At 38.2% G+C, this 12,782-nt stretch overlaps 1 protein-coding gene across 1 annotated transcript; it reads right to left on the reverse strand.

Annotated features, from left to right (window-relative positions):
• Window positions 1-11,798: 11,798 nt before the first annotated feature.
• On the reverse strand, window positions 11,799-12,617 carry LOC104818593 (oleosin 14.9 kDa). Its single transcript, XM_010548229.2, has one exon. It carries the CDS (start codon window positions 12,600-12,602, stop codon window positions 11,973-11,975), a length of 630 nt encoding a protein of 209 aa, XP_010546531.2. The 5' UTR covers window positions 12,603-12,617; the 3' UTR covers window positions 11,799-11,972.
• Window positions 12,618-12,782: the final 165 nt, after the last annotated feature.

The raw sequence follows: 12,782 nt of genomic DNA on the forward strand, positions 1-12,782 counted from the left end.
TATGATTGTGACCGTGTGACCTTGTCTTTCGAATCCTCATGTTATCCATACATCCAAACATCGATCCATTTGGTATTTTGACCTATATGATTGTCCTAAATGATACTGTCACTGAAACTCACCAATTTAATCATAAACTCTCAAACCCAACATTTTATTTCAAAATCCATAAAAATTCAAAAATATCCAAAATCTTAATACTTTATCGGATAAATCTCGAAGCCACCTTCAATTTAATGGCAAGAAATCTCAAAATCAAACAAATCTGAAAGGAAATCGAAGTTTAATTACCATACGGTTTTCATTCTCATTCGAAGATTATGAGGAAGATGAATTTGAATCATATCATTTGCTCTCATCGTTACTTCTTCTTTCCATCTCTGATGTAGCCTAAGATTTTAATGGGTAAACAAAAATTAGGAGAGAAATCAAGATTCAAGGGACAAATCGAAGAGAATGAGGAGATTTCGGCGATTTTGAGAGAGAACAAAAAAAATTAAAAAGAAAGATGAAAGTAAGAGAGAGAATAGATGAAGATGCGGAATGAAAAAGGCGAAAGAAAATAAAAGAGAGAGAAAATATTAATAAAATATTATATAAAATGAGGGACACTTGAGTCTTTACAATTTTATTTAGGGTTATATTTGTCCTTTGTAGTGTAAAAGATTTATTTTTTTCAATTTATTGTTTGAAGGGTATAGTCAGAAGTCGAAGTAGCAGTTAGAGGGTATTCTAGCTATTTCCCCTTCTAAATTCCCTGGTCAGTTATCATTGTGGGAACAATGATGAATTAAGACTAGCATGATGTGTGATAGATGATTATGATCATATGCATTAGATGCAGATCACAATCATGGGTTCTCGTTTCGAACGAGTTACTGGATGACCGGCATGAGATTGTCACATGGACATGAGTCATGACTTGAATCTCATACACCGGTTCGTTCTTGGATCCTCAGATCTGAGATGTCTAGAGTATCTGATATGAGGAGTGACGTGTCTTGACTACGTCAAACGTCATCTTTAACCGGATGATCATAACGGCGTTGCTCAGATACGTTCACGAATCATATGCAGATAGTAGACATGCAATACGGGACTTGTCACCTCCTACGCAGGAGAGATGTCGCTGGGCCCCTCGTGGAAATCGAACTGTGAAAATGTGTGCCACGCTATAGATGAATGTACATCTATTTTATCAGTCGGTTTGCCTAGACGAGTAAGCGGTTGAACTTGAAGGGTGGCTCATACCATGCCCTTGTTCAACATACGACATCGTGAGACAAAGGATCATAACTCGAACTATGAATGGCTTTGTTAGATCATCTCTAACTCTATTCTAGGTGGGTGGTCATGACGTCTTGCTAGAGGCTAACCATGACTTGTGGTTCGGAAAAGGGTTTCCGAAGCCACTGCCACTTCGAATGGGCCTACAGGGTCACACACCATTAGGGATGGATCACGCGTGAAGAGAACAACGCGAGAAAGGAACGACAGAACGATCTGGAAGATTTCCAGATGGCCAGACCGTCCGATCCAGACATGGACCAGACGGTCCAGGCGTCAAGACCGTTCGTTCTGCGAGGAAGAAACGGAACGTCCGTTCCGCGTAGAAGGTCAGACCGTCCGGTCCAAACCTAGACCGGACGGTCCGACTTATGGGATAACTTTCTTTTTCGCGTTTTAGGGTTTTGGGCAATCCTTAATGAGGGGAGCCGCCACAAACCCTAGGTAATCAACCTAACACGTCCTACACACTTCCTAGAGCCTCGGAGAAGCTTTCTCTTGAGTTCTAAACATCGGAATATCGATTCCAAGTCAAGGACGTCGTTTTCTCTTCACAAATCCTAGCAGATACGTTCCAAAGTGTTGGAATTCATCCCGACGGTGTGGATACGTGTAGAGGATTTGCGCTTTCAACTCTTGGTGATTAAAACAGGCACTGGATCGATTGATACTTCCAGATCTTGATAGAACGAGGTAAGTATTCGAATCCCACGGTGATATACACGTTCTTCCGGGTTATTGCACAATTGGTTTTGTCTGACGTTTGGCTAGGTTTAGATCTTTTTCTTCCGCTGCATGAAACCTAGAAATCAAACCTAGATCGATGAGATCGCATGCTAGGAACCCGCAGGGAACCCAACAATTCCCTCCCCACCGAGCAAAGGAGAAACCCGAGAATATGTTTAGAGATACAAAGAAGATCAGCAACGATTGATTTGCTCCTCAAACGTTGCCCGAAACAGAACAACCCGAGAAAGAATATGAACAGTAAAAGATGGAGAAGAAATAGCAAGTTTCTTCACCAACAAGGCTCACAAATCTCTCAAAATCAATTAGATTTTGTATCTTATGTGTTCAGACGTATAGAAATATTTTTAACACTCCAAAAGTCAAAAGGTGCAAAGACATCAGAAGTTTTTTCCGAACGGTCACGATTTTTCGTTCATTTTGAACAGCTCAGAAAAATCATGCGAGTCACTCATTTTTCCGGCGGTCGCTCATTTTTCTCAGTTTTGTTCATCAGAGATAATGAGCTACCCACTCATTTTCTCAAGCGGTCGCTCATTTTCCCCAGTTTTGTTCAAAATGAGCTACCCGCTCATTTTCCCGAACGGTCACTCATTTTTCCGAGCGGTCGCTCATTTTTCCCAATTTTCTTCATCAGGAAAAATGAGCTACCTACAATATCTTCCGACTAATCCTTAACACTTAACCAATTCACGACACGTCTTTTACAAGCATTTTATCCACTCCAAGACAACTTTCAGAAGCCATCAATATAACACACCTAGGATATCACCAAGTGAAAATTGTGGAAAGTAGTCGAATTCAAGTTTAGGGTCTAAGGTATCATACATAACTTTTTGACATTGTTATGAAATCACACAATTCTAATATAAAAACAATCTCATCTTCATTATCGTATGAACGAGTTCCTCGATCTTTAATCTTTCATCGATGTTGTCTTTAAACTCGCTTAAAAATATTACGAAATACTTTCATAATATATTGATAAATGATAACTAATAAATAATTTATGAGACATATATGCTGATAAAGTTTTTGCTTGCACCGACCTCGTCGTCAAAGAAAAACCTCGAAGCTGATGTTGTATTGAGATATAATGCTCCTACACCAAGAAACAACATTCATTAGACTTTTATTTTTATCTTGAATAACATTAAAATCTTATTTTTTAATAAATAGCATTGTACAAAAAATTCAAAAAGAATATTAACACCGACATCAAATATTTTCGAACAATAACATTAAACTTTAAGTTACAATCATATCGAATATAACATTTGATCAAGAAATCATAAAGTCTAAATCCTATTAATAAAATAAATACAATTTACTAATCTAAATTCAAATTAATCAAATAAATACAATTATAAAGAGAGAAAATCGTAAAGAATACTGAATTTACTAGGATTTATCAAAATGAAGTGGTATATTATTTATGGACAATAGCTTTTCTATTTCTGATTTTGTATCGTGAAACCGTAATATTAATAAACCATAAAATCACGAAACATAGTAATAATAATCATAATCATAATCGCATATAAATACCTTAAAAAAATTTCACATAAATATTTGAACTTTAAAACTCTCATATAAATACCTAAATTTTTTAAAACTTCTACATAAATATCCATGAGTGACAGTCCGAGCTTCGCTGGTGCGAGAGGCACGGACAATAGGCGGCTCCCGATGAGATCCTAAGTAGGGGTTACAGGGATGAATCGAATGCATCGAAATGAGAGAGATCCGAGGGTTGTGTACGTATTAGACTACACAGTCAAGGATAACTTAAAGGATTTGATTGAGCTACTCATACTAACAAAATGTATATATCTTTTCAGTTGCCTATCGCAAGAGAAATCCAAAGTTAAGTGTGCTTGCTCTGGAGTAGTCTTAGAATGGGTGATATTATGGGAAGTACTTTCCGAGATGTGTGCGACTGAGGGCAAAACACGCTAAAAGGTCTTATGTTAGTGCATGGTGTTAAATAAAAATTGGGTCTGGATACAGCGGGTAAGAACAACAAAATCAATGAAATCGAAATAAAAACGAAAGAACCGGATATGATCTTCTAGGGGCATAGAACACTTTCCTAAAACGTTATTCCCTCCCCACCGAGCAAAGCAGAAACCCACGAATATGTTTAGAGATACAAAGAAGATCAACAACGATTGATTTGCTTCTTAAACGTTGCCCGAAACAGAAAAACCCGAGAAAGAAGATGAACAGTAAAATATGGAGAAGAAGTAGCAAGTTTCTTCACCAACAAAGCTCACAAATCTCTCAAAATCAATTAGATTTCGTATCTTATGTGTTCAGACGTCTAGGAATATTTTTAACACTCCAAAAGTCAAAAGGTGCAAAGACATTGGAAGTTTTTTCCGAACGGTCACGATTTTTCGTTCATTTTGAACAGCTCAGAAAAATCAGGTGGGTCGCTCATTTTTCCGAGCGGTCGCTTATTTTTTCCAATTTTGTTCATCAGAGAAAATGAGCTACCTGCTCATTTTCCTGAGCGGTCGCTTATTTTCTCCAGTTTTGTTCATCAGATAAAATGAGCTATCCGCTTATTTTCCCGAGCGGTCGCTCATTTTCTCCAGTTTTGTTCATTAGAGAAAATGAGCTACCCGTTCATTTTTCCGAGCGGTCGCTCATTATTCCGAGCGGTCGCTCATTTTTCCCAGTTTTCTTCATCAGGAAAAATGAGCTACCTACAATATCTTCCGACTAATCCTTAACACTTAACCAATTCAGACACGTCTTTTACAAGCATTTTACTCCTCCACCATACTTGTAATACACGTGAAACATGAATCCTTTGAGTGATTTTAAAGTCCACCAATCTACTCTAAAATAACTAACACATGAAGCCAATTCTATCATTCTGTAACGATCTCAGGGCGTTACAAATGGTATTAAAATAGGTCTCTCCCAATACAGTATGGCTCGAGGATGAACCAGACGAAAGATGATGGGCTTGTGACAGCTCAGGTACCGAGGAAGGCGGGGAGTGATCGTCGGTGCGAGAGGCACAGACAAGGGGCGGCTCCAGACAACTTCTAGGTTGGGGTACAGGGATGAATCGAACGCACCGAAATGAGAGAAATCCGAGGGCTATGTAGGTAAGAGACTACACAGTCAAGGATAACTTAACGGAATTGATTGAGCTATTCATACCAATAAGATGTATCTACCTTTTCGGTTGGCTATCTCGAGAGAACTCCAAAATTAAGTGTGTTTGCTCTGGAGTAGCCTTAGGATGGATAACTTTCTGATAAGTACTTTCCGGGATGTGTGCAAGTGAGGACAAAACACGCTAAAAGGTCTCGTGTTGGTGTGAGGGGACAATTCTATCATTCCGTAATGGCCTTGGGACGTTACAATCCAAACTTTTGAAAATCTCCCAAATGAAACTAAAATCCATTTACGTCATTTAATTTATAACGGAATCGTCAAAATTTGATGACTTAACATTCGGACATGTTAAACGTTGATAACATCGATTTTTGACGTTATTTTCCTATATTTTTAGTTGTATTTCACCTCTCTTTTCCGTACATATTTAGTATTTGACTGCATTTTAGGCACAAATACCGTTTTCTTTCTTATTTGATGTCATTTTAGGAATATTTGCGTATATAGACGAAAACGGAGCTAAAACGGGATTTTCGGAGCTTAAATGGACCAAGTGGACGATCATGGACATGCTAAGGAGGGTCGCAGACTTGTCACGGGTGAGAAACGGACTTGGAAGCGGAATAGGAAGAATATCGATGTTAAGAACATCGACATCGACGTTATATAACCTCGATATCGACGTTTCAGACAAGCTTGAGATCACTCTTCAGTTTCCCGATTTCGATGTCCTACAACATCAATATAGACGTCTCATGTACCTCAAAATCTGACCAGTCCGGATATCGATGTTCCACAATATCGATATCGACATTCCAGAACATAGAGATCGCCACACTTTGGGAGAATATCGATGTTCCCAACATCGATATTTCGTAGAATCTATAAAAAGAATCGTACGGAATAGAGAGAGCAGTTCACACATTTTTACAGTTTTCGATACTTTTCGTTTGTGTTCGAGTTCTCGACATTTTAAGGACAATTTGGAGTGGAGATTGCTACATTTTTTTGTTCAAGAATCGATTCTTCATACTATAAGTTTTCTATTCCTTTTTCTATTGAAATCTTGAATGAATCCATGTCTATATTGTGGTCTCCCATGATGTGTGAGTAGTTCACTTGTTGTAGGCTAGAGAATCTAACTATGTTACGGAATTATCGATGCGCTTAAAACGGTTGATGCATGTTTAGGTTAGATCCGGTTTTATGAAGTGAACGCAATGCATTCTTAGGATTGATCGCCCTATAGAATTGACGTGTGTTAATTAATTGCAAAGGAATTTGGATTTGTTAATACCGGAATTCGTTTATAAGATAAGTTCAATTATTAATTCTAAACGCATAGGAGAGATTTGATAAGAAATTCTTAATTCGATCTTGGAACAATGATAGCGGACGTTAATGCTTCTAATGTGGACCTAGAGATGCGGAAGCTGATAGGAAAGCGTTAGTTAGAGAGCGATGATCCCTGATCCAGACGCGTTCTAGATTAGAAGCTAGAGTTTTCCCGACCCTAGACTACAATTCAACACATATCTTTTTAGATGTTTCGTAGTGTGACAGTCTGGGTACCGTAGGAGGGAGGAGAGTGATCGCTGGTGCGAAGACACAGTCAAGGGGTGGTAGGGATGAAACGAATGCACCAGAATAACAGGAATCTGAGGCCTGTGCAGGTATCAGACCACACAGTCAATGATAACTTAAAGGAATTGATTGAGCTACTCATAACAACAAGATGAATCTACCTATTTGGTTGTTCATCTCGAGAGAACTCCAAAGTTAAACGTGCTCGCTTTAGAGTAGTCTTAGGATGAGTGATCTCCTGAGAAGTATTTTCCATGATGTGTGCAAGTGAGGACAAAACACGCTAAAATGTATTGTGTTGGTGTGTGGGGACAGTTCTATCATTCTGTAACAGCCTTGGGGCATTACAAATGGTATCAGAGTCGGTTCTCTCCCAGTACGGTGTGCATAAACTAGGCGAAAGTTCCTGGGCCTATGATAGCCCGAGTACCGTAGGAGGGCGGGAAGTGATCGCCGGTGCGAGAGGCACGAACAAAGGACAGCTCCTGGCGATCTTCTAGGTAGAGGTACAAAAAATAAATCGATCGTACTAGAATGAGAGGGATCCGAAAGCTGTATAGGTATAGGACTACACAATCAATGATAACATAACAGAATTGATTGAGCTACTCATACCAACAAGATGTATCTAACTTTTCGGTTGTCTATCTCGAGAGAACTCCAAAATTAAGTGTGTTTGCTCTAGAGTAGCCTTAGGATGGATAACCTCCTCATAAGTACTTTCCGGAATATGTGCAAGTAAGGATAAAACACGCTAAAAGATCTCGTGTTGGTGTGTGGGGACAACTTTGGCATTCCGTAGCGGTCTCGGGGCGTTACACATAGCATCGATGAAATCCTGAACCTACAATGCCTTTAGTATAGAGTTTTCCAACCAACCAACTATTTTGCTCTCGACCTTCACTAGAATTAGAATCGACTCCACCATCTCTCGATCCCTGTGTTCGACCCTAGTACTACATCGAATCCGTACCCTTGCGGAATCGGCTTAATCTAGGTTTTATTACTTGACTCAAATCCATTCACCTAGATTTGCAGGATCAAACGCCGTTAACATATATTGTTTTATTTGAGAGATTTTTAAAATTCTAGGTATTCTTGTGGAAGTTTTAAAAAGTTTAGGTATTTACATGGGATTTTTATAGTTTTAAGTATTTATTTAGGAATTTTCTCCAATTTTGAACGAATATCGTCAGCTTTTTCGTATCTCATGCAGTCACTCGAATGTTTTTAACATTACAAAAACAATAAAACATACAATTAAAAAACATAAAAATGGCGAAAACAGATATAACACTTGTTTGAAGCATATTTTAATATTAAAAAAATACAACTATATAAATATTTATATACCTTACCATTTGTAGGTCAACAACAACTCTTTGATTGGACAAATAAGATTCGTTATGAGTATCTTTGATAATTCGGACACAACCAATAACATCTTCGTTAATAGTACAAAATAACAAAAAATTAGTATCAATGAATAAATAATTTTACAAATTATGAAAAAAAACTCAATTAAGATGATATATCGATTCACCTATAATCAGTTCATCGTAATCTCAAAACCTAAAAATCTCTTTAGGTATCTCAATTCCGGTGTCTCCAACTCCTAAAATATTAGTTTGTTCCGTGAAACGAATGGATAACTTGAAATCAGTAAGTTAAAGAGTTCATTAGCCCTAACAACATAAAAATCAGTTAGAACATATATTGTCAATTTACTTAAAACATCTTTGTACTCACTCAAACACTGCGACTTATAGATCCTTATAAAACATTAGGCTATAAAAGAAAAAAAGAAGAAGGAAATAAGTAAATATTTAATAAAATAAACAATTATATTTGTGATCACAAGAAACAAATAAATTTTCAAAATGGTACCATGATGTTCGTTATACCTTTTCGTCGATAAGTAGGAAATCAACATTCATGAGCTCATCACTTTTCTTTATGTTGGGATTCCTGCGATCTCACTAACAATTCATAATCTTAGAGATCCGATTCTAAGGTTCATGTAGCGGAAGATGAAACACAAAAAAATTTCTAAACAAAATCCTAAAACCGAACATGCATGATAGTACATCTATAACGATTCTGGACCTATTCTCAAAGCTGAATCGCCAATCACAAGAAGGCAAGAAATGTATCAAGCCATCTACACGTATCCACACGTTCGGATGGATTCCAACGGTTGAAACTATTTTTCTAGGACAAGAGATCTGAATCTCCAAAATATGCTAGGGTTTCAGGGATTAAAAAAAAAGGGTTTTGGGACTCTTAATTCTATTCTAAAAGTCTGAGGAGGCTTACCAAAACCCTAGGAGTCATGCCCCTTTAATATTATTTCCCAAAGCCCTAATCTTAGTTAGAATAGGAAAGTTCCCAAAATCCGAAACCGGTCCGGTTCCAGCTCAAACTAGTACAATTCCAGCCTAGCCCGGAAACTGCTTTCTAGGCCGAGTTCGGGTGAAATTGAACCAACTGGATCCGGTCCGGTTCCACTTGGATCCGGTCAGGTTCCAGTTTCTGAGAAACAATTTCTCAGCCTTCCGATTTCTTCCGAAACCCATTTGTCAGGCCAAACTCGATTTCTTCTGTCCGATACTCTACATTTATGCATATTTGTCCCTGTGTGTGTGACTTGTAGGCTCTTTTGGAATATCAGTAAGACACGAAATCTTCATTCTGGTAATACAAATCATAGGCGGTCTCTAGCAAGACACTATGACTACCTAATCCGAATAGAGTTAGTCTCGTTATCTAACGAAAGCCGGTAATAGTCCATATAATGATCTTTTTGTAACGCGATATCATATATCGAACATAAGACATGGAGTCAACCATCTTATCAGATTCGACTGCTTTTCTCGTTCATTGAGTTAATTGAAATATCAGAATCACCGGATTGCACACATCTCAGTCTCAACTCATTCGAGGGGGCCAAGCGATATCTCTCTCGGAATGAGAAGTATAAATTTCTTATTGACTATCTACTATCCGAAATTGATTCATGTCTTACTCAAGAGACGTCGTTATAATCTTTCTGTTACGCAAGACATTTGACGAAATCAAAATACGACACTCCTCATATAGGATACTGTAATATCTCAGGTCAAATGATCTAATCATGAACCTATCACATGGGATTCAAGTCATGACTCATGTCCATGTGACAATTTCATGCGGATCATCGAGTACATTCTTAATCAGTACACATGATTGTGATTTGTATCCAATACACATGATCATTCATATGATCATCTATCACACATCATGCTAGTCTTATTGTATTATCATTTCCACAATAATACACGACTAGAGAGTTTAAGATCGTTCATAACGAACCATGGATTTTCTTATTCATCAAACATGCAAAATGAATACAGAAAAAGAACATTCATTTACTTAACCAAAATCATGAATCTGTCAATATAAAATATCTCGGTACTCATATCGTGAAGCAATATAGAGCACCTAAACCAACAATCTCCCGCTTGTTCTAATTATGCTTTACAAACCATCTAATACCCATATCTCTCACATGACTCTCATGTTTTGGCGATGGGAGTGGTTTCGTCAAAGGATTGACAATGTTGTCATCTATCAATACCATGCATATGTTGATGTCTCCTCTGTCTATGATTTCTCTTATCAAGTGAAATCGTCTGAGTATGTGTTTGGATCGTTGATGAGACCTAAGTTCCTATTGACCGATAGCCCCATTGTTATCGCAGTATAATACAATAGGATTCTCAGCACTAGGAATGACACTCAGGTCGCCGATGAATTTTTTGATCCAAACAGCTTCTTTTGTTGTGTCCGATGCGGCTATATACTCAGCTAGCCTCTGTAATAAAATCTGCAACGGTCGCTTGTTTGAAAATTTTCTAGCTAATTGTGCCTCTGTTTAAGCAAAAAACATAGTCAGATTGCGATTTGTAGTCATCTGAATCAGATTGAAAGTTAGCATCGGTATAACGCTTATAGCGAGTTCGTCTTTCAATCCACTATACACCAAGAACAAATCATTAGTCATTCTCAGGTACTTGATGATGTTCTTGACGATAATCTAGTATCTCTTTTGGATTCAACTAGTATTTACTCGTAATACTCAACACATAAGAGACATCGGATCGAATACACAACATGACATATATGATGACTCAATTACCAAAATGATGACTCAATTGCCAAAATATAAGGAATCCTATCCATACGTTTTTACTCATCAGGTGTCTTTGGACACTGACTCTTGCGAAGAACTATACCACTGTCCAGCGGTAAAATTTTTTTCTTGAAATCTTGTATCGTAAACCGATTCAAGATCTCATCGATGTATGTACTCTATCTCTATAGATCTTGATGACTAAAATATAAACAGTTTCTCCTAGGTCCTTCATAGATAACTGAATTCCTATCCAAGACTTGACATCATAAAAATCTAAAATTTTATTAAAAAGATCTAATTTTTTTTAACAAAAATAAAAAACAAACCAAACCAAATATCATATAATAAAACCGAATATCATATAATAATCAATCAACTATTATCCAAAATCTATTTTAGATTTTGATAAAACCAAAAAAAACGAACCAAATTATTTCCATTTGTACCGAACCAAATACCAAAACGTCGACCAGATAAGATTAATTAAATAGACAACAATTAACATCCCATGTCATTCCTAGTATTATAAGATCATAACATCATAAACATAATACAGAAATTCATCTTATTTTATATCCATAAGTGCAAAGAACAAATCCAAAATCGTACGTGTTTGCCACAGAGATAATCCAATGCATCTCATTTGACCGAAATCTATGCGGATACGGATTATCAACGCATCGACAACCCTATATATGGTACATAAGCTTATATATATATATATATATATGATATATCACTAAACACTATATATATAAAGCTCAATATCTACATTTTTATACGAAGGCTTGTAGGAAATCTCTCTCCTTCGAGAATTTCTTCTGCATGTCACCCGTTTTTTGTACAACTCTTTATCAATTTTTTTCATTCATTTTCTTCCAAGTCTCGGATAATTTGATTATTAATCGCGTGGTAAGGCATGTAAACAATGAAAAAGGGCACGTAATATAACTTATTAACATACATCACACACTCACCCAAAACACAAAACGAAGGAACCAGAAACACTCGCCAGATCGATTCACCATTCCCACAACCATCACCATCATTGAGTCGTCCCCGTGGCTTCATGCGTTTTCTGCTGCACATAATGTCCGTACTCTTTCGCCTTCTCCGCGATCCTCATCCTCGCGTAGTCGATCTTATCCGCACCGATCGGGTGCTTTCCCGTGACGTATCTGTAGATCCACGACAGCGCCGTCGCCGCCGCCACGCCGCACCCGCCGGAGAATAGAAACCCCGCGGCGAGAACCACCATCGTTATGACCGCCGGAATCAGAACCGGGCTGAAGATAACCATCAACGGCGTCGCCAAAACCAGAGCGATAACCGTCCCGGTCAGGGTTAAACCGGACAGAACCAGGAGCGACAAGCCGATCGTCGTCGCCGTTAGAAATCTCACCGTCTGCCGAGCCGACGGTGCCGAGTCGTAGAGCTTGCGCGTCGCCGGTTGATCCGCCATTTTCTGAGAAATTTTAGGGATTTTGATTTCGCCGAGGAGGAAGAGGATGATGATGTGGACGTATATAAGGAGGAGCAGGGAGGACACGTGGCGAGCGATGACGGCATCTGTGTCCACGTGACGCGTGTGAAGTGGACGATTAGGCGAGTAGAGCAGTGTCACGCGCGCCTGTGTCAGCTTCTGCATGAAGCTAGGATCATAACACGTGGCCATCGAAATTTACGAATTAGGCTTCTTAGTTCGGGCCCAGTTCTGTGAGGTAAAACTGTCACAGTCAAGTGAAGTTAGTATAACTCATATCTCGGGGCGAGGAATCGAAATTTTGAAAAGCAGTTTAATGGTTCAGATCATGCCACGTGACGTCCTAAAATTCGACCGTTGCTCGGGTTTTTG

The sequence above is a fragment of the Tarenaya hassleriana genome, unplaced genomic scaffold (genome assembly GCF_000463585.1).
Source record: "Tarenaya hassleriana unplaced genomic scaffold, ASM46358v1 Cleome3, whole genome shotgun sequence".
In the NCBI taxonomy this organism is placed as follows: domain Eukaryota; kingdom Viridiplantae; phylum Streptophyta; class Magnoliopsida; order Brassicales; family Cleomaceae; genus Tarenaya; species Tarenaya hassleriana.